The sequence below is a fragment of the Centroberyx affinis genome, unplaced genomic scaffold (assembly GCF_046629955.1).
Source record: "Centroberyx affinis isolate AG114_WGS23_722 - 3 ecotype Tasmania unplaced genomic scaffold, CSIRO-AGI_Caff_v1 ptg001803l_1, whole genome shotgun sequence".
NCBI classification, from domain to species: Eukaryota; Metazoa; Chordata; class Actinopteri; order Beryciformes; family Berycidae; genus Centroberyx; species Centroberyx affinis.
Window position 1 is genome coordinate 495,001 of NW_027280193.1, and position 15,738 is coordinate 510,738.

Consider the following 15,738-nt stretch of genomic DNA (forward strand, 5'->3'; position numbering starts at 1 on the left):
AGACATTTAAAGACACCTTTGTTAAGTTTTCACTATTCTGTATATCCTGAAGTTAGAAACATCAACTTAATACAGGTTCAATCAACTTCAAGGCAAGCCTCTAGTCTCTTTCTTTAATTCTTGGGGAAAAAAATGAATTAAAATATATAACTCATTTTTTTTTTTTAGAAAAGCTGCCACAAAATGAAGGAGTTTGGGTTGCAGTAATCAGAAATAAAAACCCTCTGCAAAATCCTGGAGGGGCTGACATCAGCAGCATCAGTACTGTTAGCTGCCATAGACATTAAACAGTATCTCTATTGCAGTTACATAGAATTTACACAGTATGACAAGTAAGTGTGATCAAGTTAAAAATCCAGTATCTAAAGTAGCGGTGTTATCACTGTTATAAAATTGACACCAGAATCAAACCCAGCTACATTCGGTAACACTGATATTGAACTCTACACTATAGAGAGTGGAGTCAAGTAGAAGTTCACTACTGAATGTAATACTCTTGACTTTACAACATCGACATGGAGGTGTACAATATAGAGAATGCACTAAACCAAAAGGCCCGTGTTAGAAGCAGCAGCGTTATCACCTGCAGACAGAACAGCAGTGTCTTCATAACAGGGAAAGAATTACACAGTATAGAGAGCGTAATCAGCTAAAAGGCCGGTATAAGAGCAGTAGTGTTATCAGCTGCAGATAGTATAGGGAGTGTTTATAGGCGTCTGATTCAGCTCTCTGTGCTAATAGACTGTCAGGCGGCTCTCTCTTTATTAGCCTCTAGCCTCGTCTTTCTGCCTACATGCTCTGTACCAGACCTCCTCGTACTGCACTTCTCTCTTTTCCTCCCCCTTAGGCGTCAATAACGGGCCTCTCTCTCTCTTTCTCTTTCTCTCTTTCTTTCTTTCTTTCTTTCTTTTTTCTTTCTTAGTGTTTCCTGCCACCCCTAATAACATCGTCCGTCTCAATCCTTACCTCCCCTTTTCCTTTTCTTCCTTCTCTTTCTCCCTTTACCTGTCTTTCTCTCTCTTTTTTTCTCCTTCCTTTCCTTCCTCTCTCTCATTTCCTACCCCCTTTCTCTTCCTCACTCCCTTTCCTCTCTCTTCTATGTCCCTCTCCTCTCTACGTCCTCCTTTCTCCCTACCTCCCTACATCAGCCTCTCTACCTCCATATCTTCAACCACTCCATCCCCCATATCTAATAATATATTTTTGTGTTGAAGCTGCCGATAGCTGATATTTTATACCAATATTTAATATATTTTTGAACATCTAGTTTCATTTTTATTCTTGTCAGGGTGCAAAATCATCTGAAACAGCATTTAAACTCACCACTAAAACCTAATGATGAAATTATTTTAGGGTTAGCACTTCTTAAGGCAGGGTGACCCACTGCACCTATTCAGTGGTACGAGAAACTGGGATGAATTAAAAATAAAACATTATTGAACAGTTAAATCAATCAATAAAATATGCAAGAAAACAAAACTTCATTGCAGGTTTTATAGACTGCTTTTATGTAGCTGTGGTCAGGGAGGAGCCTGGACCACATGGCTGACCGATATCCTGTATTTAATAATGGACCAGTATCGGCCTGATGTATCAGGAAACCAATAAATCGGTGTAACACCCCCCTCCCCTCCTCCCTCCCTCCCTCCTCAGGTCCAGCCCAGTCGGAGTCGAGGACTTGTGTTCCTCAGGTAGCGGTGTGTCCGTCCAGCTGCAGCTGTAACAACAACATCGTGGACTGCCGCCGCAAAGGCCTCACCGACATCCCAGCCAACCTGCCTGAGGGCATCGTGGAGATGTAAGCCTGCCTTTAACTTTACTTTCCCTGCCTCATACACACTAACTGTTTTGCGCATCATGTAGATTTGCTGTTAGTTCATATTATTGTTTTCTTCATATTAGCATTTCCTTTTCATAGTAACATATTGCTTATATATTGATGTTTTTGTAATTCTTTCACCTATTTCATACTGCATATATTTCATACTTTTGGTATAATTTCACATTGTACATATTCTGTGTTCATGCTTTCTTTGTTACAGTCAGTTCTGCTGTTGTTATTTTGTGCATCCTAATAATGCGGTAATCCATACTTTCCAATACTTTACATTCATATAATCGACTGGACATGTTGTCGTTTGCGTATATGTATCTTACCCATATTTGCTATATTTCCATTCATGGTTTATGTAGTTTTCTTAGCTGTATCCTATTACTATCCACTGCTGCAATGATGCAGTTCCCCCACAGGGATCATTAAAGTGTCATCTTATCACAAGCTGAAACACGTGATTACACACACACTTGCATGACTTGAATGCACATGCACGCATGTACACAAACACGCGTGCGCACACACACACACACACACACACACACATGCAGGAGTTTACTAGATCCCCTCTTACCTGAATTTACGTGAAGGAATATGTCAAGAAGAAAATCCATACATGACATTAAATGCTAAAAGTCAAATCGTTAAGATCTCATTTGCCATGTTGCCTTCTGCGTGAAAGGCAGAGAAAACATCATTTCTATTGTTTTCGGAGCGCAGTGGAGAGGAAATTTCTGGTCAGATTTCACATCTCCACAAGTGACACTTCAGTTGTAGAGATGTGAGTCCAGTCTGTTGTTGGAGGGATTTTAAATCTGGAGGGAAAAACAGCAACACTTCTCCCTGAGTCCCTGGTGTTGTGTACCTTCCTGGTAAATCGGCCTTTGTAAGTTGGGTTTGTAAGGCAGAGGTGGTATGGACAAACAAACTTACAATACTTATTCTAAGCACACACACTCACACACACACACACACACACACACACACACACATACACACACACACACACACACACACACACACACACACACACACACACACACATAAGGTTAGACTTAAGGTCTAGCTCATCGTGATGAATCAACCACCTACCTGGCCACATAGAGTGCCTAGAAATCACTGTCAAACAGCTAGCAAACAGCTAGACTGTGTGTGTGTGTGTGTGTGTTTGTGTGTGTGTGTGTGTGTGTGAGGGAGAGACAGGTTAACAAGCGTTGTGAGTTTCCCGATGGCATCTTGTTTTAGATTGCAGCCACACTCCTCTCTCTCTCTCTCTCTCCCTCTCTCTCTCTCTCTCACACACACTCTCACACCACAGTGGGACGTGTTTGATATCCGTATTGATCGCTGTACCCTGTTTGTTTGTACAGAGGACAGCTGGTTGATTGCTCTGTGAGTAAAGGAGCAATTCTCCCCCGCAACGCTACGCCAATACTGCTTTACCTCCCCAGCATAAGTAATGGACACACGCACACACACACACACACCAATGCATGTGCACATGCCTATACAGTACAAATAATGCAGACATACAGATTTTGTTAGGGAGACACACCCGAAGAAATGTACACACTTGAGCACAAATGCATTCTTACACCTACACACACATTCTGATAGGGCCACACACACATGCATTCTGAGTCACACACATGCACCTACCTACACATACACACATTCTGATGAGGTCTCTCGGACACACGCACACGCATACATACACACACACAGACACACACACAGACACACACACACACACACAGAATTAGGTTTGGATCCATTACAATAAATGTTGTTGCTGCAGCCAGAAACAATAGAGTGTAATAGGATGATGTATTGTCAGTCCTCCAATAGGGACAAAGTCATCTCTCTGCATGCTAGTGGCAAGGATCACTGCCAAGAATTGTAAGTGTGTGTGTGTGTGTGTGTGTGTGTGTGTGTGTGTGCATGCTAGAAAGTCAGTCTATATGTTTATGTGAATGAAGGTACTGTATTTATTTGTGAATGTATGACTCTCCGATGTATATATAAGACTGCATGTGTGTGTGTGTGTGTGTGTGTGTGTGTGTGTGTGTGTGTGTGTGTGTGTGTGTGTATGCAAGTGTGCGCTTACAAGTGTGTGTATGTGTGTCAACTCAAGTCAAATGTATTCACAAAGGGATTTAACGAAACACGTTTGTCTCAAAGTGTTTTACTACATTAGCCCAACAAAGGACATAAATGTGTGTGTGAATGAGCCCTCATCAGTGTGTGTGTGTGTACTCACCCTACACACACTCACCTGCCAAGCCAATCTCCTGTTTCAATCTGTTGTTTAACCAAACAATCACTCAGTCTCCTCACCTTATAGATCTTTTATATTGCCCCTTCAGATGTCGTCCCCTTTACACATCCTTTGATATTGAGCCTCTAAGTGTCTTTCTCTCAACCTTGTTTTACAGCGCCCAGATATAATTTGTAACTTGTTGAGTGTGCAGATTGTCTTTGTCAATGTCTGTATGTTCTTGATTTATTTTGACCCCTGAGTCGAAATGAAGCGTTGTTGGCTGCCAGAGGCACTGGGGGGGGGGGGTTTAGTGAGGAAGCCAAGCCAAGAAACAAACACCTGTAAGGGTGATGTTGCATTTAAAGCCAGGGCCACGTAAGCGTTTCATTTTAAAAAACATGTGGTGCAATAAATCCAACTAAATTGCATTTAATCCCGGCAAAAGTGATGAAGACTTGCTTTTGAGTTTGTATCATGAAGTATATTGCCCATATTGAGCAGTAATGTGACTTACAGCACGGTTAAAGATGACAAGCGATACAAAACCGCCCTGTTATATCACAACATGAAGACTGAGACCAGAGAATTGATTATTAATTTTTTATTGGAATATTTGAGGAAAACACTCTTAGTTTCCAAGTGAGTTTGGCAGTGAATTGAACAATAATAGCTAGAGATAGACAGGGGCAAGCTAAGCTGTTTTTTGGAAAGAGGTATTAAATCACATCAACAGCAACTTGCAAGGAATTACTTAATGTTTTATTCAATAATTTTACATTTTTTAACCTCTCTCTCAGCATAGTTTTAATATGCCTTGCTAAAACTAATACCAGATAAATGGATGGGTGGATGGATGGGTGGGTGGGCAGATATGTGGATGGATAGATGACTGGAGTGGCAGAGACAAGGGGGGAACCGAGGGAGAGAAGATAGGTGGAGAGAAGGAGAGAGAGATGGAGAGCGGAGGTCAAGAGGAGGACAGGGAGGTGGGGGGTGAAGAGGAGGAAGAGGAGAAGTGTGGATTAGTTCCCATTTATCATCCTGACAGCTGACCCTGCTGCTGGCCTTGGGACCTCAGCGCATCTTCCTCCTCTGCTCTGATTTCTCCTCTCCTCTCCTCTGTTGTCCTCTCTTTTCCTCTCCCCTGTTGTCCTCTCCTTCTCCTTTCCTCCTTTTTTCCTCTCCTTTCCTCCATTGTCCTCTCTTTTCCTCTCCCCTTTTGTCCTCTCCTCCTTTCCTCCTTTCTTATTCCTCTCCTCTCCTTTCCCCCTTCATGCTTTTTTTCTCTTATCCTCTCCTTTTCTCTGATTACTTATCTCCTTTTTTGTCCTCTTTTTCTCTCCACTCGTCTCCTCTCACCTTTTGTCCTCTCCTCTTTTCCCCCTATTTTTTCTCCTCTCCTCTCCTCTCCTCTCAATACTTTTTACATCTCTTTCGTCCTATCAGTCCTTCTCCTTACAGTTAGTTATTTTCTTCCCTTCTCCTCTCTTCTCTCCCGCTTGTCTCCAAACATTTTCTCTTCACTTGCAATCTTCCCCTGATGAAAAGCGGTAACAGGAGAGACGTGAAGAATACATGAGCTACATAGATTAATGCGTCATCTCGAGCATCTAGAGAGCAGAAACTAAACTAAGTTTCCCCAAACGTGGGCTGTAGGCCTGGCTCTGATGGCTCCCCACATGATAATAATACTACCAGTGTGTTGTAATGAGTCTGCAGTCTTCCAGGGAAAGAGATGTAATAAATTCCCTTTGGCACTTAGCCTGAAAAAAGTTGAGGAACCGAGGCTGTGTTCATAAATACAGCCTGACTCTCCATTTAAAGAAGAGAGTATTCTGGTTCCATTGGAAAAATATTAAGTTATTAATATTAAGACATTATAGCCAGTTGCACATTAAAACCAGTTATTCCGTCTACAAGCATGTAAGTGTCAAGGCAGTGGCAAATTGTGGTCTAACAAAAACATATTTTATCTCTTAATAAGATTGAGATTGCACTTTATTGTTAATTTTCATGGAAATCTGCTTTTGCGACCAGCGCTAGAACAACATACACTCACCGAGCACTTTATTAGGAACACCTGTACACCTGCTTATTCAAGCAATTATCCATTCAGCCAATCATGTGGCAGCAGTGCAATGCATAAGATCATGCAGATACAGGTCAGCAGCTTCAGTTCATATTCACATCAAACATCAGAATGGGGAAAAAATTTGACCTCAGTGACTTTGACCGTGGCATGGTTGTTGCTGATCTCCTGGGATTTTCACGCACAAGAGTCTCTAGAGTTTACACAGAATGGTGCGAAAAACAAAAAACATTCTTCGGACGTTCTGCGGATGGAAACGCCTTGTTGATGAGAGAGGTCAGAGGAGAATGACCAGACTGGTTGAAGCTGACAGAAAGGCTTCAGTAACTCAGATAACCTCTTTACAACTGTGGTGAGCAGAAAAGCCTCTCAGAATGCAACACGTCCAACCTGGAGGCCGATGTCACTTTGGTAGCCGGTTGACACTGAGCTGAAAGCTGATACCTACCCAGTATTAGTAAGGTGTTCCTAATAAAGTGCTCAGTGAGTGTACACCACACGTATAAGATCACAAGACTAAAAACAACATCCAAAAAACAATATTGCACTTAAATTATTGTGTTCAGACAAGATACACATTTCCATACATGTCTCCCTCCTGCGTCCACAGACCGTAAAGTCTTAAAGTCTTAAGGTGTGTACGTGTGTTCTTATTTGCATACTCTGCTGCTGGAAATATTCACGTACTCTACTGTATCGTGGCCAGAATCTCACTAAGCAAACAAGGAATTGTGCTCAGCAGTCCAGTTTTTGGTGCAGCAGAGAGGCAATTTTTTCGAGTTACTACAGTTTTCTAGAGGGCAAGTCCCATGTAAGCTCATTACTCCCCCGCCACAAAAAAATCTACGTTACACGCTGAACGGCCTTGACCAGACCGTGCTGCAAATCAGTGCTGAAACATTCTGCACATGCTAAAAAGTTGAAAGAAACAGCCAGCTCTTGTACAGTTGTGTTTGGCTTAAGGTTATGGGGTAAACAACGTGTCATGGAAAGAAAAGGTTTCTGTGTCCTTGGCGAAATTAAACATTAAACGGTGAAAAAATTAACTTAAAATATGCAGGTGTATTCATGATTTTTCTCTGATTGTATTTTTTTAGTTGTATGTTTTCAGGTAGTTTTGCAGGAAGGGAAGTTATTTTAATTTATTTCTCTCTCTCTCCCTCTCTCTCTCTTTCCCTCTCTTTCCCTCTCTCTCCTCTCTCTCTCTCCAGTCGTTTGGAGCAGAACTTGATTAAGAGCGTCCCAGCAGGAGCCTTCTCTGCCTACAAGAAGCTCAAGAGGATGTGAGTCTGTCTGCATAAAACTGCACACGCACACACACACACACACACACACACACACACACACACACACACACACTAACACGGAAATGCAGGCAAGCATGCACGCACATACATATTTAATTATGCATGAACGCACTTGAACTCACACAAGGCCTTGGCTGCAGATAGAGGGAAATACAATACGATACAAATGTATATCTTCTTTCACTGTCGCCACATATACCCACGCAAATATATGCATACACCTAATCTGACAAGTGCACACACACACACACACACACACACACACACACACACACAATCGCCCGCTCTCCCTCTCCATCTCATTTTGTCTCTCTCACACACACCCACAGACATAAAGCTCACTGGTGAAAAATGTCCTTATCATGCAAATGCCTGAAAATGCCACACTTGCAGACTTTTGCAAGGTGGTAAGGTTATCCACTCACCCACCCACACACACACACACCCACACGTCACACACACACACGCCCACGCACACACACACACGCACACGCACACACACACAGATGGAGGTTGGAGCTCAACTCGACAGAAGTGTTAAATAATATATCTTACAACGGTGGAAGTGAGTGACATGAACTGCACTTAACATGCCACCGCTTCCAGTCTCTCTCTCTCTTTCTCTCTCTCTGTCTCTCTATCTCATCTCTCACTTTCTCTCTCTCTCTCTCTCTCTCACTCTCTCCTGTCGCTTCCTCTCTCTCTCTCGCCCTCATTTACTTACACGTTCAGTCACTCTCACTTTTTTTTTTACACTCGTCCCCTTGCCTTGACCTCTCCTGATGTATGCTGTCATGATCATTTGTCAGACAGTTCTAGGACATTCACAGAGACTGAACCCCATTACTGTGTATTACAGTAATGCACTTATCTTCTTTCTCTCTCTCTCTCTATTATTCTCTCACTCTCTCTCTCTCTCACTCACTCTCTCTCTCTCTCTCTCTCCCCCAGTGATTTGAGTAAGAACCAGATTTCTGACATTGCAGCCGATGCATTCAGCGGCCTTCGTTCACTCACCTCACTGTAAGTATGACATACACACACACTCACTCTCACTCACACACACACACACACACACACAGGTGCACTCGCACAGATGCACGCACACACACATTCAGACAGGAAAGTAATTGAGTTTCTAGACATTTAGCAAATAGAAATGTGTTGTTGCTGTCGGCGCTGACAGTTGGAACACAATGCTGTGGAGTGTGCGCTCGTACTGTATGTGTGTCTGTGTATGGCTTAGTGTGTGTGTGTGTGTGTGTGTGTGTGTGTGTGTGTGTGTGTGTGATTGTATGTGTCTGTGATCACTCTGTCTGTGTGTGTCTCTGAGGGTGAGTGTGATAAGAACATGAAGGACAGTTTAATTTGAATCAATCTGGAGCATGAAAATGAGACAGACAGACAAGAAGGGGCAGACAAGGTGAACTCTGCTGGGTGTTAAGATTGAACGCACACACACACACACACACCCTCACAAACACACACACACACACACATACATAGTCAAGTCATTTTGAACAGGAATGTCACTGAGTGGCACGACTCATGGGGTGGAAGCCATCTGAGGCGTGATGTAGCAAAATACAAAATTTCTCAAGTGAATTAAATTCAGCTGTAGTACAAAGTACGGCTTAAACACATTTCCAGGGTATGAGAATCAAATAAGATAAATATTCCACAACAGTGTTCATACTGAGGAAAGCCTGAGTGCTGAAACATGTGTGCTGTGCATGTTTTTTATAATCTGCACTGACAAAAAACTTGCAAATACAAAATCCTGGAAATGAAGAAACCTCCTGTAACAGTGTTTTTTGGGAAGGGTGCAGAAAACTTTTCTTCTTTGATTGTTATACTTCTTTGGTTCTACTTACCACAATAGTTTCTCCAGCTGGGTGAGCATGATGACTTTTTCACTGCTAGCTCATATATTCAGGGTTTTCTTTGCCTTTAAAACAGAGCCATTGGTGGTGATATCAGTAATGGGTTTATAAAGGAGGGGTTGGGCTGAAGACTTCTTAAGACTTCTGAAGAACACACAGCAACCTTCAGTGATAAAAAACATAATTCATTCAGAAATCTTATAGGAAATACACCTGAAAATCACACAGGCCATCTTGGTCGATCTTTGTGCCTTATCATTTAGCATTACAGCGTTATGAATTCCTACTGTTTTACAGCAGAGGCAGCTAAATATGACAGGTAATGTTGTTACATGCTCACAAAAATATACACATAAACATAGATATATTAAAATGTGGTTCACCAGCAGTCTAACAATATGGCAGTTTGAATGGGAATCTACTAGTATGTGACAAGTGTGCACCTTTCAGCTTTAGCCCTTCCTTATTCAGCAGGCTTATGCAAGGATCAAATGTGAATTTGAAAGGATATTGATGAGAATTATATTGAACAGGATTCAGTGTGTCAGGGCGGCCCAGTGGTTAGAGAGATCACAGCTTCAATCTTCACAACAGCATCGTCGACTCTGCCGAAGTGTTCTTTAGCAAGACACTGAACTCCTAACTGCTCACTCATTAGACGTCGTTCTTCATAACAGCATCACCTAAAAGCCGAAGATTACAATTTCCTTTAGTGGGATAAGATGCCACAGCAGAGTTGCACTCTTTTCAAGATGAGAAGGAATAACATCCACACAACAATGACAGTATTTACCACATATGACTTAAATATGTGGTAAATCCCTGCAGACTCTCCCTTACATATGAATATGTAAGGGAGAGTCTGCATCTACTGTATCTTGTTATATAATGTTGTTTAACTGTCTTGTGCAGGGTGCTGTACGGCAACAAGATCACTGAGCTTCCCAAAGGACTGTTTGATGGACTGGTCTCCCTGCAGCTGCTGTAAGTACTGTTTGTGTGTGTGCATGTGTGTGTGTGTGTGTGTGTGTGTGTGTGTGTGTGTGTGTGTGTGTGTGTGTTGCATACATGTGTTTGTGTGGTCTGTTTTCATGTGTGTATCTGTGTGTGTGGTCCCTCTGGCAAACACTGAAATACATTATTCAATAAACAAAAGAACATCACACACAAACACTGGCTGAAATTCTCAAGAAGCACAATATTGTTTTGACTTGGTAACAATCCAGTCCAAAATGCTAAATACAGTTTCCTCCCCGTTTTGTTTGCACATTTTCTTCTTGGTAAACAGGCAGGATGTACCAGTATCTTCTAGGTTGGTGCCAGACCAAGTGGCAAACCATGAACAAAAATGGGAAATATAAAAAAAGTACAGTCTATACACTCTAAGGCTTGGTTACCGTTGTTTATTAGCAAGTAACTTCTGTTCCATAATACCTTATACACATTTTGGAAAAAACATTACCTGGAGTTCTCCATTTAATTATTTACAGAGGATAGAGTATGTAAAATGAGTATATGAGCATCTTGTTATCCAATGTCTGAAGTTACCTAGTATGTTTTAAAAAGTACCAGAATTTTCTTATTTCTTATTTGGTTCTAATAAACTGACTCCAATGGGAGCCTCATAGTGTGCAGACATTTCTGCATTTATATTTAGTCTTCTACATGATTTTCTGTGATTATGGTAATTTGGTGATACATACGTTACTTGTCACAAGCAAGTCTTATCTACCTTCGTACCCATAATCCTAGCAAAGAACGGCCTCGCAGGTATTGTTGTTAAAGTATATGTTACATATAGCCGTGCATGCTGTATGTCGCAGGCCTGGTGGTACCTTGGTGATGAAGAGAGCATCAGGCGCTTCACTGTTCACCCCTAATCACAGGACAGAACGTCCCCAGGAATTATTACTACAGCACAGGAGCAGCCATTGTAGAAGTCCCTCTTCATGCATTTATCCTCTGTCTATCCTTCATCCTGTGTGTGTGTGTGTGTGCATGTGTGTGTGTGTGTGTGTCTGCAGACAATTCTTTCTTGAATGTTAAACAAGAACCAAATTAGTACATTGTAACACAAAACTCTTATCTTGCTCAATACTACCAAACCATTCCTTGTAACATTCAACGGCTTAAAAAAAAGAGAGCAATTTGATTGATTTTCTTTCTAAATAATTCCTTGTGGGGGATGGAGTCAAACTGCAGCAGTAGTTCAGCATTAAACGGTCTGACTCCTATAATGGCTGCACATCGGTGCTGTATACGGCATATGGTCCTGGCAAATGCCGCAGTCCACTGCAGAAACAGCTAATGTTCTGGGCTTTTCCGTCGTAAAGTGAAGCGAAGCAGAGAGAATGAGGATGAGTGAATCTAACCCACAAACACCTTTTTACGGGCTTAGGCGGATCATTTGGATGCATGGTGCAGAGAGAGGGAGAGAGAGAGTGGGAGAGAGAGAGAGAGAGAGAGAGAGAGAGAGAGAGATGGATGCATAGATGGGCAGATGGATGGATGGAGAGAGTGAGATGGCAGAAAGACAGGGTGGGAGAGAGAGAGAGAGAGACAGGCAGAGATGTGGAATGTGTGTTTTCCTGTCCAAGTATGTCTGATGCGACATCATTACCATTTAAATAGCTCCTGATTGGGGAAGCATATCTCCCACACCTTGTCATGGTGCTGCCGACATAAAACACTCACATAAAACACTAATGCTTTGTGTTTGCGCGTGTGTGCGGCTGCTTAGTGGGATAATTCAAGACCGTGCGTGTGTGTGTGTCCGTGTGTGTGAACGATTCAATTAATGAATAAATACAGTACCGAATGACTAGTTAATATTCATGTCTTGTCACATCACTGGTCAATCCCGCATTAAGGGTTGGCGTTCGCTCAGCAGGCGTGGGAAGGGAATATGTCTTTTAACATTTCGCTGCTGACAGATGAAAACCTCCCATCTCCAAAAAGTTGGTCAGCTTATCAGGAATGTGAAGATGACAGCTGTGTTTTCCTATATATTTTTGAAAAAATGAAATTAGCCATTAGCTTTTCAAAAGGTTTCACAGGCGCAGAAATGTACTCTGTGTAAATCTTCGCTTCACATCAAAAATGGGAGTTGCGCGGTTTTCACATGATGGCAAAGATGTGTTTATTGCTTTGCATAGCTACCAATCTGCTGTTTATATTGTCTGCGCTGCTTTGTTTTACTGGTGCAGTTTCAAGTAATTAGTTCCCCCTGTGAGCTGCCTAATGAGGCGTGGATATGTCGCAGAGCAGCATGTGTGTGAGTGTGTGTTTGCATGTGTGTGTGTTTGCATGTGTGTGTGTGTGTGTTTGTGTCAGTATAGGCACTCGTTAGGATGGCTTGAGATGATTAAGCTCAGCCGATGTACCAAGTTAGTCACCTGTCAGACAAAGAGACAAGAAGAGAGAGAGAAGTAGAGACACTCGGGTGGAGAGAGACTGAGTGTGGCAGGGAGAGGGACAGAGAAATAGAAAATGAAAGAAAAGAGTGTGTGTGTGTGTGTGTGTGTGTGTATGTGTGTGTGAGAAAGACAGAGTGAAAAGATAGAGAGAGAGAGAGGGAAATATATAGATAGAGGGAAAAACCTGACAACATGGTTATATTAGCTAATGAAGGGGAGCTGAAAGGAGGGAGGGATGGAGGGAAGGAGACGAAATGCAAACCTTTCCTGTCATTTACCTGACCCTTCTCTCACGTTTCTCATTTTCCCTGTCTGTTTCGCCTCTATTTTGGCTGTCAGCCTGTCTCTCTTTCTTACGTGTCTATCTGTATCAGTCCAAATTAAATTTTCACCTGTCCTCTCTCTGTCTCACTCCATTTTCCTTCCGTCACGTCTCCCTTCTTCTACCTCTCTTCTACCTGCCTTTCCTCTCTCCCTTTTTCCCCATCCAAACAAGATATTAAACCATCAGCCAACAGTAGATATTCTCCTCCTGTTCCGGTAGAGAATGAGAATATACAGTATATAAAACTGCAATTTTCGGTTTATGTGTCATGGCCAAAAAAAATATAATCATGACTATGTGGAGAGGCGAGGAGAGGGAAAGAAATAGTGAGCGGACAGGAGAAGAGAGCAATGGTTTGCCAGTAAAATGTGTAAAATAATTCCTCTCATTATCTGCATATACGTTTGTCTTTTTTTCTTTGTTTGTCTGGTGCACAGAGCTAATAAAGCTAAATAAGTAAAACAAATTTTGCTACTATGAATAAATAATGCTGATTCGGTCTCACTTGTGTTTTCAGGCTGCTGAACGCCAACAAGATCAACTGTCTGAGAGTCAACACCTTCCAAGACCTGCAGAACCTCAACCTGCTTTCTCTGTACGACAACAAACTGCAAACTATCAGCAAAGGCCTGTTCGCCCCCCTGCGCTCCATCAAGACGCTGTAAGAGTCTAGACTCGCATATTGTGGCTGTCGGGTGAAAACCTTGTATCTCCAAAATGTCATTTTCAGGAACTAAGAAAAACAGGCTTTATTTTTAGATAAATACCGTGCATTTTGAGTTTATCCTGTGAGGATTTGAAACAATGTCAACAAAGCCAAGTGTCAGAGAATTTTCTCTACCCATAAAGAACCATGTAATTCTTCAGTTGGAGGTAAAATCACCAAAAATGTAAAGCATGTCATATTTTGACAAGATGTCGCATAACAACTTTTGATTTTTGCCTCTCTTGTTTCTCGACGTCTTACCCATTTCTCCACTGACTTTCATGTCTACTTTTTTCTACTCTACTGCCTCCATCCCCTTCTCTCACTCCCTCTTCACTTCCTTTCCTCCCACCATCTCTCTCCTCCCTCCTTCTCCACCTCTCTCAATTTTATCTTATCTTCCTCTTCTCTTCCTCTTTTTACCCTTCCCATGACAAACCCTTTTTGCTTTGCCCCTCTACCTTGCTCCTCTCTCTCTCTCTCTCTCTCTCTCTCTCTCTCTTCCCCTCCCTCTCCCCCCCCCAGTCACCTGGCCCAGAATCCCTTTATGTGTGACTGTCATCTGAAGTGGCTGGCAGACTATCTGTTTGACAACCCCATTGAGACCAGTGGAGCACGGTGCAGCCACCCCAGACGGCTGGCCAACAAACGCATCAGCCAGGTTAAAGGCAAGAAGTTCAGATGCACAGGTAGGGGATTAACACACACACACACACACACACACACACACACACACATATATACACACACACAGTTACCTCTGAGGGTTAACAAAGAAGCACATCAGCTGGGTCAAAGGCAAGAAGTTCAGATGTGCAGGTAAAACATGTGTATATGTGTAGAATTAGAAGTTGATAGGCATGGGTTTACACACACACACACACATACACACACTCTCACAGACATACACACACACTTCACTCTCTCTGGTAGTAGTGTCTTACTGTTGTTTTCTTTGATATGAGCCATGGGTCTCACTAATTACAACCCAGACCAATTCAGTATATTGAAGCAATACAATAACTAACTCAGCAGGGATTGGCCATAAACTGCGATCGCCCACTGTGTGTGTGTGTGTGTGTGTGTGTGTGTGTGTGTGTGTGTTTACTTCATGGTTACAGTGCCTCTCCACAGTCCCTCTCCGCTTTGTTTTCCCTGTGTTAAATAATATGCCTTTTTTTTTTTGGCTCACTGCAAAATGAATTTTTAAAAGCCCCCCTCCAGTCATTTCACAAACGATTTGAATTTTTTTCAAACAACAGTTGCAAGCAAATCATTGGTTTACAAGGCAGAGCAGGAGTAAGAAGTGACTCCTGTCAACTGAAGCAGTCACGGCTATCCATCCCCGCCCTGATTCACCTGTTGTAAACCTTAATATTATTTGCACTGGGATTGTGCCTGGTGGAGATTATCATGTATTGGGAAATTTCAACAGAATCTCTGGAGGAGCCTTTTAGACTACTTTTATGGTATTTTTTCTTTACTAAGCAGATTATTTACCAGCGATGCCCTGTGTTACTTACAGTGAGCTCCTATGTAGAAACTTTAGACAAAAGTGGGGTGCGTTAGAGCGGGTGTGTCATTTTCATTTTTCAAGTGGGTACCTTCCATCGCAGACATTTTATTGAATTAGACCCAGGACGCAAAGAAAGGCAACAGTAGACTAGGTTGAAAGGAAAACATGGTGGACAGATGGGAAAAAGAGAAGATATGACAAACATGATGGTCTTACAAACATTAACACCATGGTTTCTATCACAGTCAACTTATCCAGATCATTGCTCTCTGAGAAATGTGCCTGTTAGACCATTTGCTGACATGAGATTTCCACCCCCCCCCCTATTTTCTAAAATGGTATGTCACAGTCTAACTTGGGCAGACGATAAATAGCGTAACCGATGCTATTAAATGGTGGACG

The 15,738-nt window shown here is 42.2% G+C and overlaps 1 protein-coding gene across 2 annotated transcripts in view; it reads left to right on the forward strand.

Annotated features, from left to right (window-relative positions):
- Positions 1-15,738, forward strand: part of slit3 (slit homolog 3 (Drosophila)) — a 274,061-nt gene that overhangs the window by 193,886 nt on the left and 64,437 nt on the right. For both annotated transcript variants that reach the window (XR_011695745.1, XM_071529582.1), the window contains exons 9-14: positions 1,654-1,798; positions 7,395-7,466; positions 8,442-8,513; positions 10,286-10,357; positions 13,632-13,775; positions 14,346-14,509. Coding sequence is in view for 1 of the 2 variants with exons in the window: in XM_071529582.1 (XP_071385683.1) it covers positions 1,654-1,798; positions 7,395-7,466; positions 8,442-8,513; positions 10,286-10,357; positions 13,632-13,775; positions 14,346-14,509 (669 nt within the window). In the remaining variant the exon portion in view is untranslated. The remainder of the gene's footprint in view (positions 1-1,653; positions 1,799-7,394; positions 7,467-8,441; positions 8,514-10,285; positions 10,358-13,631; positions 13,776-14,345; positions 14,510-15,738) is intronic.